Source organism: Trematomus bernacchii, unplaced genomic scaffold (genome assembly GCF_902827165.1).
Source record: "Trematomus bernacchii unplaced genomic scaffold, fTreBer1.1, whole genome shotgun sequence".
Taxonomy (NCBI): domain Eukaryota; kingdom Metazoa; phylum Chordata; class Actinopteri; order Perciformes; family Nototheniidae; genus Trematomus; species Trematomus bernacchii.
The window spans coordinates 183055-208676 of record NW_022987672.1 but is presented as its reverse complement, the minus strand read 5'-3'; the positions used below and the strand labels follow the sequence as shown (position 1 = coordinate 208676).

At 43.0% G+C, this 25622-nt stretch overlaps 1 protein-coding gene across 8 annotated transcripts in view; it reads left to right on the top strand.

Annotated features, from left to right (window-relative positions):
* The first annotated feature begins 15069 nt into the window (after positions 1 to 15069).
* LOC117487475 (NLR family CARD domain-containing protein 3-like) overlaps positions 15070 to 25622 on the top strand; it is a 189413-nt gene continuing 178860 nt past the window's right edge. For 6 of the 8 annotated variants that reach the window (XM_034136099.1, XM_034136104.1, XM_034136102.1 and 3 more), the window contains exons 1-2: positions 15070 to 15243; positions 15937 to 16044. In XM_034136099.1, the coding sequence (XP_033991990.1) occupies positions 15218 to 15243; positions 15937 to 16044 (134 nt within the window). In that variant the 5' untranslated portion in view covers positions 15070 to 15217. Of the gene's footprint in view, positions 15244 to 15936; positions 16045 to 17233; positions 17348 to 25622 lie in introns of all 8 variants that reach the window. The other 2 variants (XM_034136101.1, XM_034136095.1) reach the window with 1 other exon arrangement.

Below are 25622 nucleotides of genomic sequence, written 5' to 3'. Positions count from 1 at the left end.
ATTGAAATGCAGCCAGAAGCTGCTTCTTTTTTCGGTTTTCGCAAATTTCTTGACTTCTTCCGACGCGCTTGCATTTAAATCGCTCTGTGTAACTGGCCTGTACCACTACACATGCTGTCTTTGGAGCGTCTGCCCCCCACCCTTCTTTCACATAATGGTATGATCCTAGTGTGTCCTCGCATATGATTGGCTGCATGGTGGCTCAGCAAAATAAAGTCCCGCCCCTGCCTGCATGGATTCTCAGCAAGAGTTGCAGCGGCTGAAGATTCTGCTCTCCCCGACGGGAGTCTGCTCTTCAAGCGGCATCTCGCGATCGGCGTGTTGGAGAACTCTGAATTAAATTATCAAGTCACCTCAAGTCAGAAGGCTCAAGTCCAAGTCAAGTCCCGAGTCATTGGTGTTCAAGTCCAAGTCGAGTCGCAAGTGTTTTGTGATTTTGTCAAGTCGAGTCCAAAGTCCTCAAATTGGTAACTCGAGTCTGACTCGAGTCCAAGTCATGTGACTCGAGTCCACACCTCTGCTTGCTTCTGTTAGTAGGATATAGAAGCAGCAGCTTAGAGAGGAAAAAGCTCTCAGGGTTTTTCACTGGGGAATCTAACACGAAGGCAGTGGTACCAAACGTTTTCAGTCACGCCCCCCTTGGGTAATAGGAAATATTTTCGAGACCCTCCTAACCCGGAGCCCAACTAGACTGGTAGGATTCATTGTAGATAGTTGTACAAACATGACATGTTATTATGGATTGAACATGAAAGTGGTTGTATTGGCAGATGATCCTGTGCACTGTGAAAGTAGTAGATTCTTTTAATGAAAATATATGAATCAACATGAACTAATACTTGTACTGCATGTTGCAAATAATCCCATCACTATTCCATTCCTATTCCACACATAGCCTACCTATCAATGCCGCGTGTGTAGCGACGGGTATCGTTAAGACTTTAACGGTACTACTACTCTTACCGATACTGCTTATCGATCCGGGACTTTGACAGTATTTCTATCGTTTATTTTTGTTACTCTTTAAAGGGAAACACTAAACAATTGGAAACAGAATTAACATTGCTTTATTTAATGCATAGTGTGGATTCTGGCTAATAGCACACATAACATACCTGCATTAAGTCACTAAGTACATTTACTTAAGTGCAATGTTGAGATACTTGTACTTTACTTGAGTATTTCCATTTTATGCTACTTTTTAATTCTACTATACTACAATTAAGAGGTAAATAATGTACTTTTACTCCACTACATTTATTTACAAAAATGCCTATGTCAAAGGAGCATTGTCCACATGGAGCAGATATAATGATTTATTCACGGCTGATGCCCCACAGTTTGAATGTTGTGTACCAACTGAAGAGGGCAGTTGATTTCATACCCGGCCCCCTATGAGGACTGTCCTCTGAATTTCTACTGGAGGGTTTCAACAAAGAAAAAAAGAAATAATGTAAACCGGTGAATTAATGATTATGTCTTAGATGTTTACACCGGAGCTAAATAATTGTATGATTGTCACAATGTAACGAGAGAAGGTAAAAACCCTGTCTGTGTTAACCATTTATTTGAATAAATCATCCCACCCTTTTGGACTGGGACAACCCAAAATAATTCTGCACTGTCCTCTCCTGATAAGTAAGATTACACGACTGCCACACTCACACTGAGGCAGGACCTCATTACTGATACCAGAATCCTACGGGGTCGCTTAGACGGATTTAGTGCTTCGTCTGCATTGAAACAGCAGTTCATTGAACCTGGTTCTTCAGGAGTCAGTAAAGGTGAGACCTTGCTGATCCAGGTGGATCCGAGCCTGGTGGTAAACTTTCATAGACTCAATAGCTCCTGTTAAGTCAATTATTAGGTCTGTTTAATAGTCAGAGATTATTTCAGGCCCGTTGACCACAACACTTGACAATTTATCTAATTCTGAGATTTTCAAAAAGAAGTGAGAAATTTGGGATTTTCTGAAAAAAAAGTCTGTATTTAGATATTTTCCAAAAAAGTCAGAATTCTGTGATTTTAAATATAGTTAGAAAAAAGTCAAAATGTTGTGACTTCGAGAGACCGCTAGGGGCGTCTAATGGAGACGGATCTAACAGGAGGTCCTGAGACTTGATAATAAATCCATTAACATCCTGCAATTTTATTTTCTAACTCGACCAAAACTTGATTGATTAAAGCTTCAGATTAAAGCTATTTGGTATCTGCTGTTGGGATATATGTGCAGCTAGCATGCCTCCAAAGGTGAACAAGACGACTGATAGTTTAACCAGTAACACAGGTGAGGCTAACGATCAACGCAACATGCTGGAGGACATCCGCAGAATTGTAAGATGAAGTTTCCTTGCTTACCTTATCTTACCTTATCTTACCTTACCTTACCTTATCTTACCTTATCGTACCCTAGGGTGAGCTGGTGTCCTGCTTTGTACGGACTGCACAGCATTCTTATCATTTGTCCCACACATTTAGCTTATGTACCGCATTTGATTGACAGTCGCCTGTACAGCTGTGACCAGTGTGTGGGAAGATGGCGCCTGTGTCGGCTCGCCGCTCCCTCAGCTCTCTGCCTTTAGCTATCCTGCTTTTGTTTTATGTATATGTCAGAATGTCTCTGCTCTGCTCGTCTACGATCGCCAAGCTCTCCTCCACCTCAGACCCTCACTGGAGTTTATACTGCTGCCCAAACCTACATCTGGCAACCATAAATCCCCCCCCCCCCCCCCCCCACCTACCTGCGCCGGTTTCCCTGCATCCTGCCTCACCGAAAGCGCTTTAGACGACGGGGAAAGCATGGTGGTGCACTGGTCCATCAAAAAGCACACCTGACGGCTTCTTCTTATCCACGCCTCGGATGTCATGGCCCTCCCGCTGCACGCCATGTGAGGGATCGATGGATTCGCCCTGTCTTTCCGGAGCTGCGGCCTCTGCTGGGCCCGCTGGCAGCTCCTCCTGCCCGACTGACTGCTCCTCCTGCCCGACTGACTGCTCCCGGCCCGCGCGGCGTTCAACACGCACATCTTTGTCCGCTGAGACACACTACACCTTCGGCAAGCCCGGAGAGAAAACTTTGCATGGCTTTGCTAAATGCTAGGTCGATAGCAAACAAAACGTTCCTGCTAAATGACTTCTTCACCTCTCGTGACCTGGATTTTATGTTTCTGACGGAGACGTGGGTCCACGCTGGCGAGTATACACCGTTCTCTGAACTTCTTCCTCCTGACTGTACATTCTTCAGCTCCCCCCGTGCCACCGGCCATTAGGGGTGTTGAAAATAATCGTTTCTACGATGCATTGCGATGCGGACGTGGACGATTCGGTATCGATGCAGTGATGGAAGATAATCGATTATAGCGTAGTAACGTTGCTTCCTGATTTTCCGGCCGCGGCTTTACTATAACGTTTTTTTTTCTGTCACTTTAATATCAAATCGGTCGGTGACGCAGAGATCAGGGAACAGACGTGACAGCGGCACAGCGGCACAGCAACACCAAACACGGAGCAGTCTGCTTTATCCACCAACACAAGAACACCAGTCCAGAACCAACAGCAGAAGGACCCGCTCTGAATCACTCCGTGTCGCTGCGGCTCAGGTTTTCGGTGGATTTAATTAAGTCTTGGATTGCATTGAGTATGAATGTCCTCTAGCAATTTTCAGACAATATATACGTGTGTAAAGTTTGTGAAGGCAGGAGGAAAAAAGCTTCCGCGATCACCGTCTCCTCTCCGTTCCTCCAAGCCCCGCCCCCTCCCTGAAAATAATGAGTGACAGGCTGATAGTGACCCGATAGAAACTTTATTATTCACTTAATTACTGATTGAGATATAATGAAGCTAACTTAATCTCATACATTCATGGGATTTATGTAACAGTAAGACAGAGAATGTAAGTGTGCACCCACATGCAGTATTTTTGTTTGTATATGCTATTGTAAATACTCCTGTTGTCTGCTGTGTTCAGACTCAAGTCCTGTGTGTGATGCCACATTCAGGACATTCAGTGTCCTTTCTTTAACAGAAGACCGTTGCTAGAAGCTGCAGCTAGACTGCAGAAGCATTAGTTTTTAGTTTTTGAGGATGGAACAACTTCACACACAGATATAGGGAGGCTAGACCTATACAATTAATTTATTTTGGTTTATAAATTAATGTCAAGACATTTATGTTATTGATTTCTGAAGCACTTTCTAAATAATAAAAAGAGAGTTCATATGTATTTACTGCATGTATGCATTGATGAAAAATAAGCCATGTGCAGTAATATAGAAAATTGAGGATGCAACGCATTGGTATGAATCGTGATGCATCGGGATATCGAATTGAATCGAATCGTTGACAGGATAATCGTAATCTAATCGAATCGTGAGACCAGTGAAGATGCACAGCCCTACCGGCCATGGTGGGGGCATAGCATCAGTGTTTAGAGCTAACCTCCAATGCCGATTGCTTCACCCTGTAACTAGCTATGCTAGCTTTGAGTTGCAGCTTTTTGAACTGAACCCGGCCTCGCCTATACTCTGCGCAGTCGTGTATCGTCCGCCAAAGTGCAATAAGGATTTCATAAATGACTTTTCTGACTTTCTGTCCGGGATCATGGTGAAATATGATCGTGTTTTGATCTCCGGAGACTTCAATGTCCATGTGTGTTGCGAGTCCAAACCTCTGGTTAGGGACTTTTTAAATCTCCTCGACTCTTTCGGTCTCGTTCAGTCCGTGGCTGGCCCAACACACGAAAAAGGACACACCTTAGATTTAGTATTATCGTTTGGACTGTCTGTATCTGTGGATGAAATCTGTGCAGCAACGCGTATCTCAGACCATTTACCGGTTCTGTTTACAACCTCGATGCCTTCCGCAGGAGTCGAATCACGTGCCCCTGCGTGTCGTCTGCGTTCGATTAACCCCTTGACTGCCTCACAGTTCTCTGATGTTTTTAATACTTCTCCGATCTGTAAATTAGATGTGATCCATCCATGCTCTTAGTGCGGATGAGCTTATCTCCATGTTTGACTCGACATGTACACTAATACTGGATTCTGTTGCTCCTTTTACGCTTAGACGCACCAAAGTTCTCTCAGAGCTGTGGCTCAATGATTGTACTCGTGCTCTCAGACGCGCTTGCAGGCGTGCAGAGAGAAAATGGAAAAAGGATAAACTCCATGTCTCCCTAGAAATCCTTGGTGCTTGCCTTTCTGACTACCAGACGGCAGTCAAAGCAGCCGAAACAGAGCACATTTCTCTGTTCATCTCCAAAAACAGCCATAAACCTCAGGTTCTTTTTAATGTCCTCAACTCGATCATTAATCCCTGTGATGTTTCTCCTATTGTCCCATCGACTACTCTCTGTGATAAGTTTCTTACATTTTTTATTGAAAAGGTATCTGCTCTTAGGCTAGCCCACACTAGTGCTACCCCAGATCCTGCTCCTTTTCTGTGCCCTGCTGTCCTCGACCACTTTGAGCCTGTATCCCTCTCTGCTCTCTCGGATGTGGTCAAGCACCTGCGGCCGACAAACTGCACCTCAGACAGCATTCCCTCTCGCCTTCTCAGAGATGTTTTCGAATCAGTTGGAGCAAGTATTTTATTACTTTTAAACACCTCTCTTAGCTCAGGATGTGTCCCAGCTGCCTTCAAACATGCCGTGGTTAAGCCACTACTTAAAAAGAAAAACCTTGATCCCTCCATTCTCGCAAATTTTAGGCCCATCTCCCAGCTACCTTTTTTATCTAAAGCCCTGGAGCGAGTAGTCTACGCACAGCTGCAGTCTTTTTTAACCACGCATGGCATCCACGAAAAGTTTCAGTCTGGCTTCAAACCCATGCACAGCACTGAAACAGCCCTTTTAAGAGTTTTTAATGATCTGCTCCTAGTCGCCGACTCAGGTAGCCCAGCTGTCCTGGTGCTGTTAGACCTGACAGCTGCCTTCGACACTGTGGACCATAGCATCCTGTTGTCACGGCTTGAACAGTCCGCTGGCATCACAGGCTCTGCCCTTGCATGGTTCAGGTCCTACCTGACAGACCGTAGCTTCTCGGTACAGCTAGGTGCCTTCTCCTCTGCCAAAGCCCCTCTTACCTGTGGGGTTCCCCAAGGCTCGATTCTGGGCCCCATCCTTTTTCTACTGTACATACTGCCCCTAGGTTCAATTCTCACTAAACACAACATCCCCTTCCATTGTTACGCAGATGATATACAGATCTATCCTCTCAATTCTAATGTCAACTCACTACAGCAGTTGATGGACTGCTTAAGAGAGATCAAATCCTGGCTGAGCCAACATTTCCTCAACCTCAACGAGAGCAAGACCGAGGTCATCTTTTTTGGACCCCAACCTCCAGCCTCTCCGGTTGATATTCTGGGCTCTCTCAATAAAAACATCCTCCCCTCTGTCATGAACCTTGGAGTGACCTTCACTAGCACTTTTAAATTCGATAAGCAGGTCAGCAGCATAGTCAAAACCTGCTTATTTTAAATACGACTATTGGCCAAGACCAAGTCGTATTTATCTTTTAAAGACCTGGAAAGGGTTATTAACGCCTTTGTTACCTCAAGACTGGATTACTGCAACGCTCTGTACGTGGGTATGGACCAGGCGTCAATTAAACGCCTGCAGCTAGTGCAGAACACAGCTGCACGTCTTCTGACTGGCCACAAAAAAGCGTGACCACATCACCCCAATTCTGGCCTCACTGCACTGGCTTCCAGTTCGGTTCAGAATTGATTTTAAAATCCTTTTATTTGTTTTTAAAGCACTAAATGGGCTGGCTTCGGCCTATATAGCTGAACTCCTCCAGCGCTACACCCCAGCCAGAGCTTTAAGGTCTGCTGACCAGCTGCTGCTGGTAGTGCCCAAGACCAGGCTCAAAACCCGAGGGCACCGAGCCTTCGCAGCAGCTGGCCCTAGGCTCTGGAACACCTCCATGTGAGGTCGGCCCAGACCCTAGGGGTTTTTAAATCCTCACTGAAGACTCACTTCTTCTCTCTGGCCTTCTAGTCAGAGCGGAGCACGACTCCTGACTTTTCCTTGTGTTTTTTTTTATATATATATATCTGTTGTAATTTATTGTCTTTTATTGTGATTGTAGTAATGTGTTTTTATTACATGTACAGCACTTTGGCTCGACCAAACATCGCTTTTAAATGTGTTTTATAAATAAAACTTGATTTGATTTGATTTGATTTGGCCAGTTTTGTCCACGGGACAGCCAGGAGCTTGGAGCTGGCTGACCTGAGTGTGTGTGAGGTATGTGGATGTTGTCTGGTTAGCAGTTCCTGTAGGTGTAGGTAGGTGGGGCCAGTGTGGTTAATGGCGTTGAAGACCAGTATGAGGACTTTGTAGTCGATCCGGTGGGTTACAGTCATCAACAGTGATTGACAGTCGCCTGTCTTAAACAAGGCTTTTATCCAAAGGTGTTGAGAAAACAAGAGAGAGCTATCACCAGTAGCTGAGTCAGATGTCAATCAATCAACAGAGAAATTAATGAGGTGAATATGTTTTGAAGCGACACTTCACAGAAGCTCACAAGAAACGCCTGGCTCATAAAGAAAAGATGGATCTATGGATACACTCCTCCTGAAAGCAGAAGAGATGAGGGACCAGCAGCTGATTCATTGAACGTTAAACAGGTCAGCAGACTGTAAACTAGCTCCGGTCATTTCTTTCTGGTCATAATAGTTTTTTATGTTAATTCCATTCAAAACAAATATATTTAATTCCTTCACTTGCATAGTTTGTGCAAACATTAAACCAAAGTAAAGCGTTGTTATTAATATTTATAAGCTAATCGTTTAATAGAAATGTTTATTCTTAAATTTTAGATAGACATTATATATTAATCTAATCTAGCTCTTAGCAACGCAGTAACACGTCCCGCATTGTCCCGCAAAAGCGTCCTCTTTGTCCCACATGTGGCTTGTTGGCACCTGGGGCCTCATTTATAAAGGGATATACGCTCAAAAAATGGCGTACGCCAGTTTCTACGCAATGTTTGCGATTTATAAAATACTAACTTGACGGGAAAATGTGCGGTCCTCCACGCAAACTCTAACCCATGCGTACGCACTAAGCACACAAACGGGAGAGACGAGAAACTGCGACACCGTTGGCAGAAGGAAGAATGGAGAGAAATATGTGGAAATAATACCATAAATAAAATGTTACCTCTCATTTATCAAATATGAAGAATTCATTTTCAAACATTGATTAAAGCCAATCTTAAAATGATTAAACAAACGCCTGTTTGCGACTCCTCAGTGCAACCTTTTTCGGACCACTTATTTATTTATTTTGGTGAGGATCCGGTGGAATCTGATCGATTGATTCTGTGGACAGGTGTCTTTGATACAGGTAACAAGTTGATATTAGGAGTACTTCATTAAAGGAAGAGGACTTATGTAACCGGTCTGTGGGAGCCAGAATTCATGTTTGTTGCAAGGGGATCAAATACTTATTTCCCACAGTAAAATACAAATACATTTTATTTTATTTTTGATATTCTGTCTCTCATTAGTCAAATAAAATGATAAACTGTTCATTTATTTGTAAGTGGGTGAACTTACAAAATCAGCAAGGGATCTCCTCTGTATATTCAGCAAAATTGTAGGAATGGAAAAAGCCCCCCCAAACCACGATGCAGTGAAAACCCCCTGAAGGTGAGGAGGTTAGAGGAAGCAGCGCCTGAGAGCAGCAGCGCCTGAGAGCAGCGCCTGAGAGCAGCAGCGCCTGAGAGGAGCAGCGCCTGAGAGCAGCAGCGCCTGAGAGCAGCAGCGCCTGAGAGCAGCAGCGCCTGAGAGCAGCAGCGCCTGCAGTCTTTGCATCTTCAGATTCAGTAACTAAAGTTAAACAATCGAATATTTACTGGATAAGGAAGAATTAGGAAATAGAACTACTAGAAAGTATAGTAAATGTACCTCACAGTTGTACAGTACTTTTTCAATGTTGTCCATGTTTTTTCACGGTGCTTTTCTGTCAGTTATGTTTTGTTGTGTTTGCGGAGCAGCAGCAGAATAAAAAGTGGAAATGTAACTTGTGATTATTTACCTTATAATGAAACTCAACACAAATAAAAAGTGAAAATACAAAACCAGCAGCAGTGTGAGGTAAAAACTGCATCTGATAAAAACATGTGCTCTCCCGCCCCCTGCAGGCACATCTCAGTAACTACAGTGATGGAAAAATACAACAGATACTTCACTCAACTGCAGTAACTCAGTACGTGAACCTGAGGAGATGTACACAGACTTTAAGGAAGAATACCACCAAGGGGGGGGGGGGCAACATACATAAAAAGAGGTGACATTAGTAGGATCATCAACTAACATATCTCACAAAAGGAACAGTTATTGTAAAATGACCCATGTATCTCACGTATAACTTAGTACAAACTATATCATGAGGACGCAAATCTTGATAAAAATACAAAACAAATGTAATTAATAGTCATGTACAATTATGTAATATCTTTTTTTTGTTTCTGAAATGGACCATTGTGCAAATGAAATACTTGTATTACCGTATTATGTATGAATACTTCTATTTTGGTGCGATTTTAAATGCACAACTTTTAGTAACGCTGTAGTATTAATAATAATATTTTAACCCTTGTGTTGTCGTCCTATCAACTGTGCATCTTCTGTTCATAAAGCATATAGTATAAATAATTACTCAGATCTGTGTAACACCTTTTGAGCAAACTTTATTCAGATTTAAAAGTGACTCTTCTTTTCTAAATGTACGGTCAATAAACCTCATTTACACAAATTCAAACCTCATTTCTGAGTTTAAAAAAACACACATGTTGATTCATTCTACCAAATGTTGAACACACACACACACACACACACACACACACACACACACACACACACACACACACACACACACCACACACACACACACACACACACACACACACACACACACACACACACACACACACACACAGATCATCCCATGTCTGTCCTCCTGAGTCCTACATTTAATTGTTTTTAATGTATTTTATTGACCTTTTGTTGTATATTACATTCTATCTTGTCCTTTTATCATATATTTTGTGTATCTGTGTTAATAATGTAAACCCCACTGAGAGACAAACGTGTTTTGTTTAATATTGAATCTTATAAATAAACTTAGATTTGATTAAACTTTTCTCTGATCAGCTGTAGCTATGGCAACAGGTGGCAGTTAGCCTACATTAGCTTCGATGCTAGCTAACATTAGCCACCAGTCAAAACACATGACCGTAATTACCTGAACGTTTTAAAACGTATTCATTAAAACATGTAAGGTGCGTTAAAGGTTATATAACGTAGTGAAAGGTCTTAACAAGTACCTTTAGCGCTGTTGCTGAGCTGAGGTATGTCGGTGTTTGGAAGTGAAGCATCACAGAAAGCACCGGGAGAAGGACCGGGGATTTCGTCTCTGTTCATCCGGGAGAGGGAGCAGGCAGAGCGGCCAGCAGACAGAGCAAAGACCCCTGGTAGTGCGCCAGACGCTGATGCAAATCGTGGCCAAACGGTGCAACTACATTTAACATTTCACACACAATACACCCTGAAACTACACACTGCAGAGATTTAGACCTGAGATTAGGGAAGACCATTTCCATCACAGAAAAGAACATATCTACTCTGTAAATCATTAAAAAGATTTATATTCTCATTAATATGATTTATAATCTGATATGACTTAAACTATCATTAATATAACTTAAAATGTAATTAATATGACTTACTATCTCACTTGAGTAAGAGTAGAAGGAATATAAATAAAATGTTCTGTAAGTGCTCTTATTTTGAAGTACTTCCTCTTTGCTTTTCAGTTAATTATTAATTAAGTTAATATATGTCCATCTTAACTTCACTTCGTGCTCGTCGGTCGTGTCGCACCTTCTTCTTCTTCTCTCTAAAGGTTTGTAACTCTTTGTGACTTCAGAGCTTTTAGAGACAACTCTGATTATCAATCATTGCTCAGAGAATAAGAACAACTCTTTAGTTTAACTTTAGAGACTCAGAGACAGACTTTAACTCTCTTCCTGTTTTTACCTGAGATACACCTGTACACAAAAACTATTATTATTATCAATCATTACTCAGGGAATAACTCAGAGACCCTCTCTCTTTGTATATGTCCTTACTACTGTAACAGTGTGTGTGTGTGTGTGTGTGTGTGTGTGTGTGTGTGTGTGTGTGTGTGTGTGTGTGTGCGGTGTGCGTGCGTGCGTGCGTGTGTGTGTGTGTGTGGTTGTTACCTTTATACATACTGTCTACGGATGATCCTCGTCACATGACCAGCAAAGTTCAAGGTACAAGGTTCAAGGCTTTTATTGTCTTGTGTGCAGAGCTACAGTTATGACAATTACATTCTGAGGTCACATCAGGCTCCTCCAACAGAGCAACACAATACAACAGATGAAATAGTTAAAATAGTGCAAGTAAATAAAATAAAATAGAATATAATAGAAGTTGTGCAGAATAGTCTATAGTAATTGGAATATTGATATAAGTTGCAAAATGAATGTTATGGATGTTTCAACAGTTCAGGTGTTTAACAGTCTTATTGCCTGTGGGATGAAGCTGTCTCTGAGTCTGGTGGTTTTAGTCTGCGGTACCGCCTGCCAGACGGAAGCAGACAGGACAGTTTGTGGCTGGGGTGATGGGAGTCTTTTATAATCCTGAGGGATTTCTTCCTGAGCCGCTGGGAGTAAAGGTCCTCCATGGATGGCAGCTCCGTCCTGGTGATGTGCTGTGCAGTTTTCACCACCCTCTGTAAAGCCTTACGATTAAGGGCGGTACAGCTGCCGTACAAGGCCGTGATGCAGCCAGTCAGGATGCTCTCTATGGAGCACCTGTAGAAGGTCAGGATGCTCTCTATGGTGCACCTGTAGAAGGTCAGGATGCTCTCTATGGTGCACCTGTAGAAGGTCAGGATGCTCTCTATGGTGCACCTGCAGAAGGTCAGGATGCTCTCTATGGAGCACCTGTAGAAGGTCAGGATGCTCTCTATGGAGCACCTGTAGAAGGTCAGGATCCTCTCTATGGTGCACCTGTAGAAGGTCAGGATCCTCTCTATGGTGCACCTGTAGAAGGTCAGGATCCTCTCTATGGTGCACCTGTAGAAGGTCAGGATGCTCTCTATGGTGCGCCTGTAGAAGGTCAGGATCCTCTCTATGGTGCACCTGTAGAAGGTCAGGATGCTCTCTATGGTGCACCTGTAGAAGGTCAGGATCCTCTCTATGGTGCACCTGTAGAAGTTGCAGAGTATCCTGGTCCTCAGTGATGAGTCCATGTCAGGTCCTTAGTGATGAGTCCATGTCAGGTCTTCAGTGATGAGTCCATGTCAGGTCCTCAGTGTTGTGGACCCCGAGGAACCTGAAGCTGCTGACTCTCTCCACCGTAGTCCCATTGATGGCGATGGGGGCGTGTCCCTCTCCCTGCTGCTTCCTGTAATCCACAATCAGCTCCTTTGTTTTGCTGACGCTGAGATGGAGGTTGTTATCCTGGCACCAAGATGTCAGGTTTGCGACCTCCTCTCTGTATGCCGTCTCGTCGTCGTCTGTGATCTGGCCGATGACGGTCGTGTCATCAGCAAACTTCACGATGGTGTTGGAGCTGTGTGTGGCCATGCAGTCGTGAGTGAACAGGGAGTAGAGGAGAGGGCTGAGCACGCAGCCTTGAGGGGCTCCGGTGTTGAGGATCAGGGTGGAGGATGTGATGTTTCCCACCCGCACTGCCTGGGGTCTGCCCGTCAGGAAGTTCAGGATCCAGTCACAGAGGGCGCTGTTGAGCCTGAGGTCTCTGAGCTTGATGGCCAGCTTGGAGGGCACAATGGTATTGAAAGCTGAACTGTAATCAATGAACAGCATTCTCACATATGTGTTCCTCTAGTCCAGGTGTGAGAGGGCAGTGTGGAGGGTGAGGGCTATGGCGTCGTCTGTGGACCTGTTTGCTCTGTAGGCTAACTGCAGGGGGTCCAGAGAGTCAGGGAGGGAGGAGGTGATGAATGATTTGACTAACCGCTCAAAGCACTTCATTATGATGGAGGTGAGTGCTACTGGGCGGTAGTCATTGAGACTGGTGGGTTTTGTCTTTTTGGGGACAGGAACGATGGTGGAGTGTTTCAAACATGTGTATTTAAAGATAAACATTTCAAAAGAGAAAAAGGTAAAACATTGTAAATATAAAGAGGAATGCATTAATAACACAAATCATTTTTTTATTTATTTATTTTAAATACTAAAATATGGAAATGTAAACATTACATGCCACCAGAGGGTGACACATCCCACAGCCTCACTCACAGGCGAACTGTTTAATCAAATAAATTAAAATACAAAAATAAAACATTACAAACCAAAGTAAATAAAGATAAGAGTTGAAGAGCAGGAAATAAAAAAATATATGAATTAAAAAAAACTATTAAAATCCTATGTAAAAATATATGAAGCGGAATTTAATAAAATAAGAACATTTTAAAATACAATAAGTGTGTGTGTGTCTGTGTGTCTGTGTGTGTGTGTGTGTGTGTGTGTGTGTGTGTGTGTGTGTGGTAACATTTAGCAGAATAGTTTAAAAATACAACTCTATTTTTTTAAATACTAAATGTGGAAATGTAAACATTAGTAATTAAAGAAAACAACACTAATGTTCCTCCCTCAGCCACCAGAGGGCGACACATCCCACAGCCTCACTCACAGGTCAACTGTTTAATGAAAAACGTTACAAACCAAAGTAGAGAGATACAAATATGTAGACATTTTGGAAATACAATAAAAGATCAAATGTAAAAACATTTACATAATACATGTGGAAGAATAAAGATGAGTAAACACGTTTACAAAAAATAAAATTATGAATGTGGACATTTAAACATTAAATAATAATACAATTAATAAATAGAGTCAACAGGAGTAGTGATGAAAAGAGCTAAAAATAAATGAAACAATTATAAAAATTACATCAATTGAAGAATATAAATATTATATAAATAATAATCAGAGAATGAAAATGATACATAGATGAATAATAAGCAAACACATAACTATACAAATGAATAAATTGGTTGATAAATAGGAATCAATAAAACATTTGAAGCCATGTTTTACAGATTGCTTTGTTTTCATGCTTAGAAATAAACAGAGAGAAGGGATAGTGGGGATTGAGCCGGAAAAAACTAAATAGATCAATAAGAAATACATTCAAATCTAAAGCAAACAGGACAAGAAGTTAATGATCATGAAATAAAAACACTAGATCAGTAAACATGGAATAAAATGATCCAACTCAAATCCATGAATGAGAGTGAAGAATAGAATGAAATGATAAGTAAATGTGACGCATTGTTACTCTCAGCCTGAACTTCAGGTGTTCACGTGCACAGATATGAACACTTCCTGCAGCTCTCAGTGACTGATGCTCTGTGTGTGTCTGCAGATGAAGGTCTAAAGCTCTCTGAGGATTCAGCTGCAGCTAACAAGCTAACAAGCTAACAGGATGCATTATTGCACTAGCTCTAACTGTGACTGGAACAAGAAGAATATTTCAGAAAGCTTTCAGAGTCCGGTAGAAGTGAAGAGTACAAAGAAAGGCAACGAGAAAGCACTTAGCATCAAAATATAGTGAAAGTAGCGACAGTAAAAGTAGTGATTGTGCAGATTGGTCCATTTCAGAATAATATATATGATATGTTTTATAATGATTGATCATGAAAGTGTTCTCAAAGCTGGTAAAGGTGCAGATAGTTTGAATGACTTTGTATACTGCAGGGTAGCTTGTAAATTTACTCCAGGTGGAACTAAAGTCTGATTTAACACTTGATTATATTTCACATCATTCATCCACATCTGTGAAGTAACTAAAGGTATTAATACATGTAGTGGAGTAAAAGTACACCATGTACCTCTGAACTGTAGTGGAGTAGAAGTACAAAGAAGTATAAAATGGAAATACTCAAGTAAAGTACAAGTACCTCAACATTGTACTTTAGTACAGTACTTGAATACATGTACTTAGTTTACACAACTAAAGCTCAGTATGTACTGGTAACACTTAAACATCTGTGTGTTGAAGCCCTGAGCAGCAGACCTGGACCTGGACCTAGACCTGGACCTGGACCTGGACCTGGACCTGGACCTGGACCTGGACCTGGACCTGGACCTGGACCTGGACCTGGACCTGGACCTGAGTCCCGCTGTGTTTCCTGAGTGACCGCTCAATGGAGCCTCAATCTGCTGACGGGGGGTAAGAATTTAAAACGGACTAAAAGCCATTTGAGTCAGTTGTTGTCTGTGTTGAAGCTTCTGTGTAACCTTCAGGAAATCCTGGTTATTAGCGACGTCGGTGGGTATTAAGTGAACTGCAGTTAGCATCCTGGGCATGAACTCAGTGACGTTATCCACTAAAGACAGATGTGTTTACGTTAGCTTCACACTGCTGGCTGTAGGGCAGCTGAAGAGACGAGAGGCACTTTGTAGATAAACTTCACGTCTTTAGGATTTTCTCTGAAAATCTTCCCGAGTCCTTCACATAGAGAGCAGTCCACCGGCTGATAGAGGACACTCAGAAAGTCTGGAAGGTTCATCTGTTGGGCAACACAGAGCGATTTATACCATTACATTGTAAAGAGTGACTTTAGATTTAACATATTTTCATCAGTTTTTCTCCAGCGGTTCAATGTATGGGCGGTGGTGGCAAAGTCCGTAGGGACCTGGCTTGGGAACCAGAGAGTCACTGGTTCAAGACCCCAAAAGACCAAGTGCTACCCAGGTGTCCCTGAGCAAGGCAGCGTTCCCTACACTGCTCCCCGGGCGCCGTACATATGGCAGCCCACTGCTCCTAACACTAGGATGGATCAGATGCAGAATGTACATTTCCCCTCTGTGGGACGATGAAGAGCTCCTTCTTCTTCTCTTGATGCATCTGTTTCTGTTTCAGGGTCCAGCAGCAGAGACCAGACTCTCCCAGCTGTCTGTCCCTAAAGAGCGACGCCTCGAAGGACGACTTCATAGACTTTAAAGGACGACCTCCATCTGCTGATCAGAAGTAAGCTGTAACTCACAGTAAGAGTCCGGTTATGATAGAGGCAGACTTGATTACTGCAACAGTGTTTTACTACAACTCATCCAGAACGCTGCCACCAGAGTCCTCACCAAAACCAGAGGAACTGAGCTCATCACCCCAGCTCTCAAAGCTCTGCACTGGCTTCCAACACCACAAAGAACACACTTCAAAATCTTACTTTTAACTCACAAAGCACTCAATGGATTGGGACCAGAATACATGTCTGATATGCTGCTCTGTAACGAGCCACCCAGAGCTCTCAGATCATCGGGGCAGGTTTACTCATCGTCCACAGTGTCAGAACCAAATTCACTGAGGTAGCTTTTAGCTTCTATGCGCTGCAGATCTGGAACAACCTTCCTGAGATCTGAGGTCCACCCCCACCCTGAGTTCTTTAAATCAAGTCTGAAATCTTTCTCTTTAGTGCTTCCTATCCAGAGATCATCTCACTCTGTGTTATCATTGCACTTCAACACTTTTAGCTGCTTTATGTGTATTTAGGCCACATCAGTATCCTCATCCTCCTAGACATGTCTGCAGCTTTTGACACCATCTCCCATACCATCCTATTCAACCGCCTATCCAACTACCTTGGCCTTACGAGTACAGCTCTATCCTGGTTCCACTCATACCTCTCCAACAGGTAACAGTTTGTCACCATCAGAAACTCCAGCTCCCCTCCAGCCCCAGTCAACCAAGGCGTGCCGCAAGGCTCAGTGCTTGGCCCTCTTCTCTTCACCATCTACATGCTCCCCCTTTGTCAAATCATGTCTAATGTATAAGTAAAGATACACAACTGCCTAACCATTTTTAATCCTGTTGCACATTTTAACTTCGTTACCCACTTTTGGTTTTAGTCAATCCCTGCAGCTATATAAAGTATGATCTTTTAATCTCATTACATATTCGAACATAACTACAGACCATGAGTTTACTATGCCTTGCAACTAGTAGCAGGGTCTCAGTTGATCATATTTAAACATGCCATTTATTTATTTAATTTATTTATTCATTTATTTAACAGGGACAGTGCACATTAATGAACATTTCTGTAAATGTGCCAGAGTTAGCCAAGAGGCTATTTTTCATCTGTAGTCCCTGGACAGATTTTAAAAGTCAACCTAAAACACATTTCCTGTCACACAAGCATATTCATCTGTTTCTGTTTCAGGGTCCAGCAGCCGAGACCAGACTCTCCTGAACCCAGCTGTCTGTCCTTCAAGAGCGACTGGTCAAAGGACAACTTCATAAACTTTAAAGGACGACCTCCATCTGCTGATCAGAAGTAAGCTGTAACCCACAGTAAGAGTCCGGTTATGATAGAATAAAACTAGTTTGTATAAAGTCTCGTCAGACCCCTCCTCTTGTCCAAAGTGTTAAGTTGTGAACGTCCACACTGGGAGGTGCAGTGAAACTCCATCTGAAAACTCAGGCTGTTCAGAAGCTGTTCCACCATCTCACAAACACTTCTGATGGAGGATACTGAGCCTTCATCAAAGTCACAACCAGCTCTATTGCCAGGTGAACCCTGACCCCTGCAATGGTGCTGGAGGTGGAGCTGGGGGGGGTAACGGGGGCTGGTGTAAGAACTGTCCCTAGGTCTTTCCTTTTCCTGATGAACAGCTGTTAGCCAGCTGCAGAGTCCAGTATCTATCCACACAGCCACATTTCAGGAAGACCAGAATGAAGGATGGACAGAATCCTCTGGTCTTCAACAGTAGCTGGAAATAAATATTCCTGTAGTGCAAAGTTCCCGCTGAGGCACAGGACCACCGGGGCGCTGCTCAGTGGCTGCCCTGCGGTGTTTCGCGCTGGCATTTTGCTTGTTCTAGTTTGTTTGTTTGAGTGCTTGTGACTGTCTTTTATGTCGGCACCTCCCCGAATCGAAGAAATCATGGATCTCTGTTTATAGTGATTTTAAACAGCTATTTCTCCCATGGATATAACCACGACTATGCTCTTGGCGGCACAGCCCGAGGAATACATTACAGCAGAGAATCGTTGCTGCTGCTGCGCAACACATCTCCGGATCTGTCACAGGAGTTCTTAACCAGTGTTGGAACTGTTTTAAAAAGGACCCATCTACCTCTCGCTAACAAGGTTAGGAAATAAACTCCCTCTGCCTACCGCTCTACTCATTAATGCGCAGTCCCTGAGAGCAAAGACGGACGAGCTGTCAGCCAACACCCGCTACCTGCGATCACTGAGACATGGTTGGATAACAACATCGAGTCCAGTGTAGTGGAGCCTTCCGGGTTCTCGGCGTTTAGAACCGACCGAGAACCGATCATCACCGAGAAGGTACGCGGGGGCGGAGTCTGTCTTCTCATCAGGGACGAATGGTGTCGGGCAGTGGTGATAAGAGAGCAATTAATTCCGGACATAGAACTGCTGTGTGTCTCTCTATGACCGTTCTATCTTCTGGGAGTTCTATCTTCTGGGAATTAAGTTTCCTCAATTATTCTTCACTGTGGTGTATATACACCCCAAAGCCAATTTTAACAAAGCCACCGAAATAATTTGTAATCTCTCTCAGAGACTTGAATCACTTTCTCCTGACGCGCCAAAGTTCTTTCTAGGAGACTTTAATAACTGTCCCGTTAAAAAATCCCTGTGTACCTACTACCAGTACGTTAAATGCCACACTAGGAAGGAAAAGACTCTGGATATGTGCTATGGAACTGTTAAGAGCACTGCATCCCCGCTTCCACCACTTGGGACATCTGACCACAGTGTAGTACACCTACGCCCTGTCTATCGGAGGCTACTTGAGAGGGAGAAACCTCAAGTTAAGACTGTCAAAATGTGGAGTAAGGACAGCATTATGGCTCTGCAGGGATGCTTTGACTGCACACAGTGGGAAACATTCAATACCCCCGATATTAATGAACGGGTTGGGACAGTGTCTAGTTATATTGATTTTTGTGTAGATTCTGTGATACCCACTAAGTCTTTCAAAAGATATTCTAATGACAAGCCCTGGGTGTCTCACAGTTTAAAGAAGCTTATTATTCTGAAGACAAAAGCTTATAAAAACCAGGATGAGTCTGCTAGGAGAGACATACAGAGAGATATTAAAAGACAAATACAGTTAGCCAAGTATAGCTATAAGGAGAAGTTGGAGGCAGTTCTGGCCTCTGGTAATCCCGGAGAAGGAATTAAAAACATGACAAATGCTCCACACAAGGGCAGGGGAAAACCGTCTCCTGTCTTGATCAGTAGTGAGGGAAGGGAGACGGCAAATCAATTGAACACCTTCTTCTGCCGGTTTGAGAGTAGCAACAGTATAGAGGCTGATACTGTAATTCCCCTCCATGCTCCCCCCCTCTCCTCTAGTATAACTATTGAAGAGTCAGAAGTCATCCATCTCTTCAGAAAGTGTAATACACGAAAAAGCCCTGGCCCCGACAATATTGAAGGAGCTGTTTTACCAACACACTCTCACTCCCTAAACTTCCAGGAGCGACGCTTGGTCAGGGTCCCGTGGCGTGCAGTTGGGACACGCCGAGGCTCCTTCAGCTTCATAAACGGACGCAAAGAGCTTTCAACTGATTGCAATGTATTCCCATCGGCAGCGGTATTTGACGCTCAGGGAAGCACCGCATCGGTCCATGTCGGCGGGATTTAAAGGCAATGTGAGCGTCCATTCCCATTGGATAACGGAGGATTTTACACCCGGAAGTAACTATTCTCCTTACTGTCGATTGATTTTACAGTGATATCTGCACTACTTATCAACTCAAAAACACCAGATTATCCTTGTTAATTACACAACATTGATTGGTTTAAATTGTGTACAATGCTTTTGTATTTTCCCCTTTCGATTCGGAGAAACAAATATTTTTTCGGAGTTTAGGATGGCAGAAGACACTACACTACCCAGAATCCTCAGCTATTGTTTGGGACTACACCATGTGCTTTGTTTGACAAACCCTGTGATTAGTTCTCAAGCTCTGTGATTGGATGTTGGAGTGGCAGTGCGCAAAGTTTACACCGCGTCAAACAGCACTTTGAAATGGAATAAAACCCATTGACGGCACACTATCCCCCCCCCCCTTAGGTTACAGGCTCCTCCAACAGTGCAACACAATAAAACAGTTACACAGAAAAAATAGTGCAAGTAAATAAAAAAAGAAAATTAGTAAAATAGTAAAAAGTTAAATAGTGCAATAAGAGTCTATATGAAAGTGATTGGAATATGATATATTAGACAAATAATTTCTAAGTAGCAGCCAGATGAATGTTATGGATGTTGTTTCTAAGTTCAGGTGTTTAATAGTCTTATGGCCTGTGGGATGAAGCTGTCCCTGAGTCTGGTGGTTTTAGTCCGGATGCTGCGGTACCGCCTGCCAGACGGCAGCAGACAGAACAGTTTGTGGCTGGGGTGATGGGGGTCTTTTATAATCCTGAGGGCTTTCTTTAAGGTTAACCTGGTATTTTTACTCCACTACATTTATTTTAGTGGCTTTACAGATTAGGATTAATGATGTGAAATATAAACAACCCTTAAATCAGACTTTAGTTACACCTGAGTAAAATTCATTGAAGGTGATTGTCAAGTGAAAACAATCAGGCGAGATATTTGATAGTGGGTGCATGAGAAGACAAAAAATGTATCTGCAGATCCCTATAAAGCATATTCATTACTCGTTATTCTCTAATTGTTCATCAAAAACTGTATATAATGGCTATTTTGCACATCCCTTTCAAGATTTCAAGATTTTCAAAGGTTTATTGAAATATCATATACACAACTACGGTGTAGTTATGCAATGATGACAAACTTGGGTCATAGGTTCATCAACAGTGCATTACAAGACATCTATCGATATCTGTGTACCTCCACCATTAAACATATTCTGCACATTTCTTATACTATCTACATACATCTTATAAGAGTATAATAAATATGTATAATATCGGTTAAAATAAGTGCTTCAACATAGTTAGCATTGCAGGAAAGTTGATTGTCAAGTCCCAAAACAAACCATGCAATATATTAAACGTGAAGTACTTTGTCAGGCTTAATATAGATACCCCCAAAGCTTTTTGCTTACATGTATTTAAAAGAAGACCTTAACCTAAAGTATTATTTAATGTTTAAATAAAGCCTAATTAGTTTGTCTGTTTTGCACATCCTCCTATCCGGCACTAAACTGTTTTATTCTAGATACCATTTACAGTATCTTCTTGATATTTTCTATTCTATATTTCTATCATTGACCTTCTACTTTCCTCCTATTTTGTATATACTCTTAATATTTAAATGTTTTCATAAAATACAACACATTCAAAAGTGCTTTACAAAAATGAAAGACATTAAGAAAAAGGCATTTTAAACAGTCATTAAAAAGCAACACAATCTACCTGCATTGCATTTACTCTAAACGTGTAATAACGTGCTTTAACCAGTAGGTGGTTTGGGTTAAAAAGCTGTCAAGTTTACAGTGTTAAAAAAATAAAATATACTGCTGTTTCTGGTTTAGTTTACGACGGATATATTCTGTTATTCTTTTGATATTTGTAACACAAAAGCGATGTAAAAAACCCACAGCGACACAGAAAAGATGGTCTTAACATGACCCAGTGCTCTAGTAGTTAATAAAAAACAATAATATCAAAACAAAATATTACTACTAACTTTATTGTGAAATTAAAACCGAACGGTAAAATAATAGTTTCCGGTCTATTCTGAGGCCCGATCTCTGTAGATAAATAAAGAACTACGACAGATGTGTAATGTTTAATGCAGCCAAACCATTCATTACAATGCATTCATGTGATGACTTTCAAAGAGTAAAGTGACCACAACAGAATGTTTAAAGGTCCCATGTCATGGCCATTTCTACTGATCATAATTCCATTGTTGAGGTCTACTAGAATAGATTTACATTGTTCAATGTTCCAAACTCACATTGGTTTCTCATACAGCATCTCTGTATAGTATGTGTATTCACTCTCTGTCCTAAACGGCTTGTTGGAGCTCCTGCCCCCCCCTCCCTAGGGTCTGGGTGCCGTGTTGGCGGGACGTTGCGGGGCTCGCTGCTCCGCCCTGTGAGGATCGAGGAGCCGACAGTGTGAGCTGGATTACTGGTGTCGTTTCCTGGTTGCTGCGTGGGGTCTGCGAGACAGCGAGACACAGCGGAGCTCAGCCTGAGCACACACACACACACAGCCTGAGCTCCGCGGAGCACCACGGCTGAGAAAAAATAAGGCTGAGGGAGTGTGTGTGCGGAGCTCCGCGGATTGGTCCATTTGGACCAATTGGTCCATTTGGTCTAGAGCAGTGGTTCTCAACTGGTCAGGCCTCGGGACCCACTTTTTCCTTAGTCAATAGATTGCGACCCAACATTTTGAACCACTCAAATCTATTCAACAAAAAATGGTGCTGTAATATATATACTTTTCAGCATACAATATTAATTAAAGTGAAGTACAGTGCATATATCCCTTATATCCATTCACAGAACTAAAGTATGCTTTTAAAAAAGGTTTAATGAGATGATGGAATCAAAGCTGAACTGTATAACACAAAAAGGCACTCATGCTGAAAACCAACCCCAGCAGGGGGTCTGGGGGGATTCTCCCCCAGGAGATTTTTAGAAATACTAACATATAAACTACACATTCTGGTACACTCTGAGAAGAAAATAAATAAATCTATTACTACCCGACATATTAATAATATTTTAAGCCATTGTTTGTTTTTCACTTTGTTCTGACAGCTTGCTGCTCCTCACAGAGAGAAGAGCAAAGAGGAGAGAGTCTGTGTGAATTACTTTAAATTGTGGGTAAGGGTAGATAGCCCCCATTGTTCTCTGACCTGTCAATCATCAAACCGGGGGTCATATTTCATTATGTTAATTTGTATCTGAAGTTGTACCCATGGATGTATAAAGAATAGTTCTACCGCAAAGTAATGCTCCGTGGGGACTTCGGGCAACAATCTTGATTCTGATTGGCCAGAAGACTCGAAAAACATCAGCAAAGATGTTTTATTGAGAAGATGATCACTACGTGACAGAAGTCTTCAAAACCGTTTATGGTCTCCGGTACTTCCAGTCCAACTGCCTACTGCATGCACAGCGTTAGAAAATCGGGCCTTCATTCACTCACACATCGACCCACTCGAAACGGGTCCGCGACCGACTTTTGGGTCGTGACCCACCAGTTGAGAACCACTGGTCTAGAGTGATGTGAACCTTTCCCGGAAGAAAAAAATGGAAAAATAAAAATCTCCAACGAGGCGTTTTGGGGCAGCATTGACAGGTCTTTTCTGTGTTAGAGTTTTACTCGCTACAGGGTGTACTTTGAGGGTTGACTCTGCAGACCGTTTACATAAAAAGCTTCATAACACACAAGGGGACGGGTGATAACCGGAATAGCATGTCATGGGACCTTAAATTAAGATGTTTTATCATGCTTTTTTGAAAGTGTGCTCTCCTTCGACATCATATGCTGGTTCAGCAACGCCACTGAGGCACATAAAAAGTCAGTCAGGAGGGCCATAACATTGTCCAGTAAATTGTCAGGAATCTCATTTTCTAGTCTAGAAAGTTTATACAAGGACAGAGTTTTAAAAATGGCACACAATATTGTGAGTGACCTGAGGCACCCTCTTGCCTCTTATTTTGAACTGTTGTCATCCGGGCGGAGATATCGTGGCCCTATGTTCAAAAAGAACAGATCTAGGCTGTCTTTCGTCCCACAATCCATCAAACTCCTGAATCAATGATGGCTAGGACGCACTGTTTACCCAGCTGGCCAGGCACTGCCCCCCCCCCCCCCCCCCCCCCCTCTCGCAAATGAAGGCCTAGGCCCTTTGTCATGTCTGCCGATATCTGTTTTTTTTATGTCTGTTCTTTTTCATCTGTGTCTATGTTATTGTCAGTGACGTATGTTTTATCTTTTTAAATGCCTTGTGATGTGCTGCAACCCATTTTCCCCTCGGGGACACATAAACAAATAATACTACTAAACTACCAGCCTGTTCCCCTGTCCTCCTTCACCCTGAGTGTGTCTCTGTGTGGACAGACATAATGTGAGCTAATGCTTCATGATTCCTCCACAGAGGGGACCAGGAGAGCTCGGAGGTTCCCGGTGGTCAGTCTGCCCAGCAGCATCAGACACAGCTGGACTCCATATTTACGGTGTGTACATGTACTACAGATACTTTACCTCTCTTCTGCTCACAGTCATCTCCATGCTGCACTTTTAGAGAGTCAGTCTGTCCGGATCTGATGTTTGGATCCATGGTTTATAGTTTGTGTCGTTCATGTGATGTTCCAGCTGCTGGAGGACCACATCGTCACCTTTGTGAAGAGCGAGCTGAAGAAGATCCAGAAGGCTCTGAATTCAGATTACCCAGAAGGCTTAGTGAGTCAGAGTGAGGATGAGGAGGTGTTGGGGGCTGAGGATGAAGAGCAGAGGAGGAGCAGAGAGGCATTTCTGAACATCACACTGCACTTCCTGAGGAGCATGAAGCAGGAGGAGCTGGCTGATCTTCTGCAGAGCAGTAAGAGGGTTTCTATAAAGATTTAACACTCTGGATAAATGTCTCATCTACTGATGTCTCAAGAGACCAACATATATCCATATTTTATTCAGAGAACCAGAGTCTCAGTGTGACCAGATGATCTTTTGTTGTGTGTACTTTCAGAAACCTTTGCTGGAGTCTGTCAGCGTAAACTCAAATCCACCCTGAAGGAGAGGTTCCAGTGTATGTTTGAGGGCATTGCTAAAGCAGGAAACCCAACCCTTCTGAACCAGATCTACACAGAGCTCTACATCACAGAGGGGGGGTCTCCAGAGGTCAATGATCAACATGAGGTCAGACAGATTGAAACAGCATCCAGGAAACCAGACAGACCAGAAACAACCATCAGACAAGAAGACCTCTTTAAAGCCTCACCTGGAAGAGATGCACCAATCAGAGCAGTGATGACAAAGGGCGTGGCTGGCATTGGGAAAACAGTCTTAACACAGAAGTTCACTCTGGACTGGGCTGAAGGCAAAGCCAACCAGGACATCCAGTTCATATTTCCATTCACCTTCAGAGAGCTGAATGTGGTGAGAGAGAACAAGTACAGCTTGGTGGAACTTGTTCATCACTTCTTCTCTGAAACCAGAGACGCAGGAATCTGCAGGTTTGATCAGTTCCCGGTTGTGTTCATCTTTGACGGTCTGGATGAGTGTCGACTTCCTCTGGACTTCCACAACACTGAGATCCTGACTGACGTCACAGAGTCAGCCTCAGTGGATGTGCTGCTGACGAACCTCATCAGGGGGAAGCTGCTTCCCTCTGCTCGCCTCTGGATAACCACACGACCTGCAGCAGCCAATCAGATCCCTCCTGAGTGTGTGGACATGGTGACAGAGGTCCGAGGGTTCACTGACCCACAGAAGGAGGAGTACTTCAGGAAGAGATTCAGAGATCAGGAGCAGGCCGGCACCATCATCTCCCACATCAAGACCTCACGAAGCCTCCACATCATGTGCCACATCCCAGTCTTCTGCTGGATCTCTGCTTCAGTTCTGGAGGAGGTGTTGAAAACCAGAGA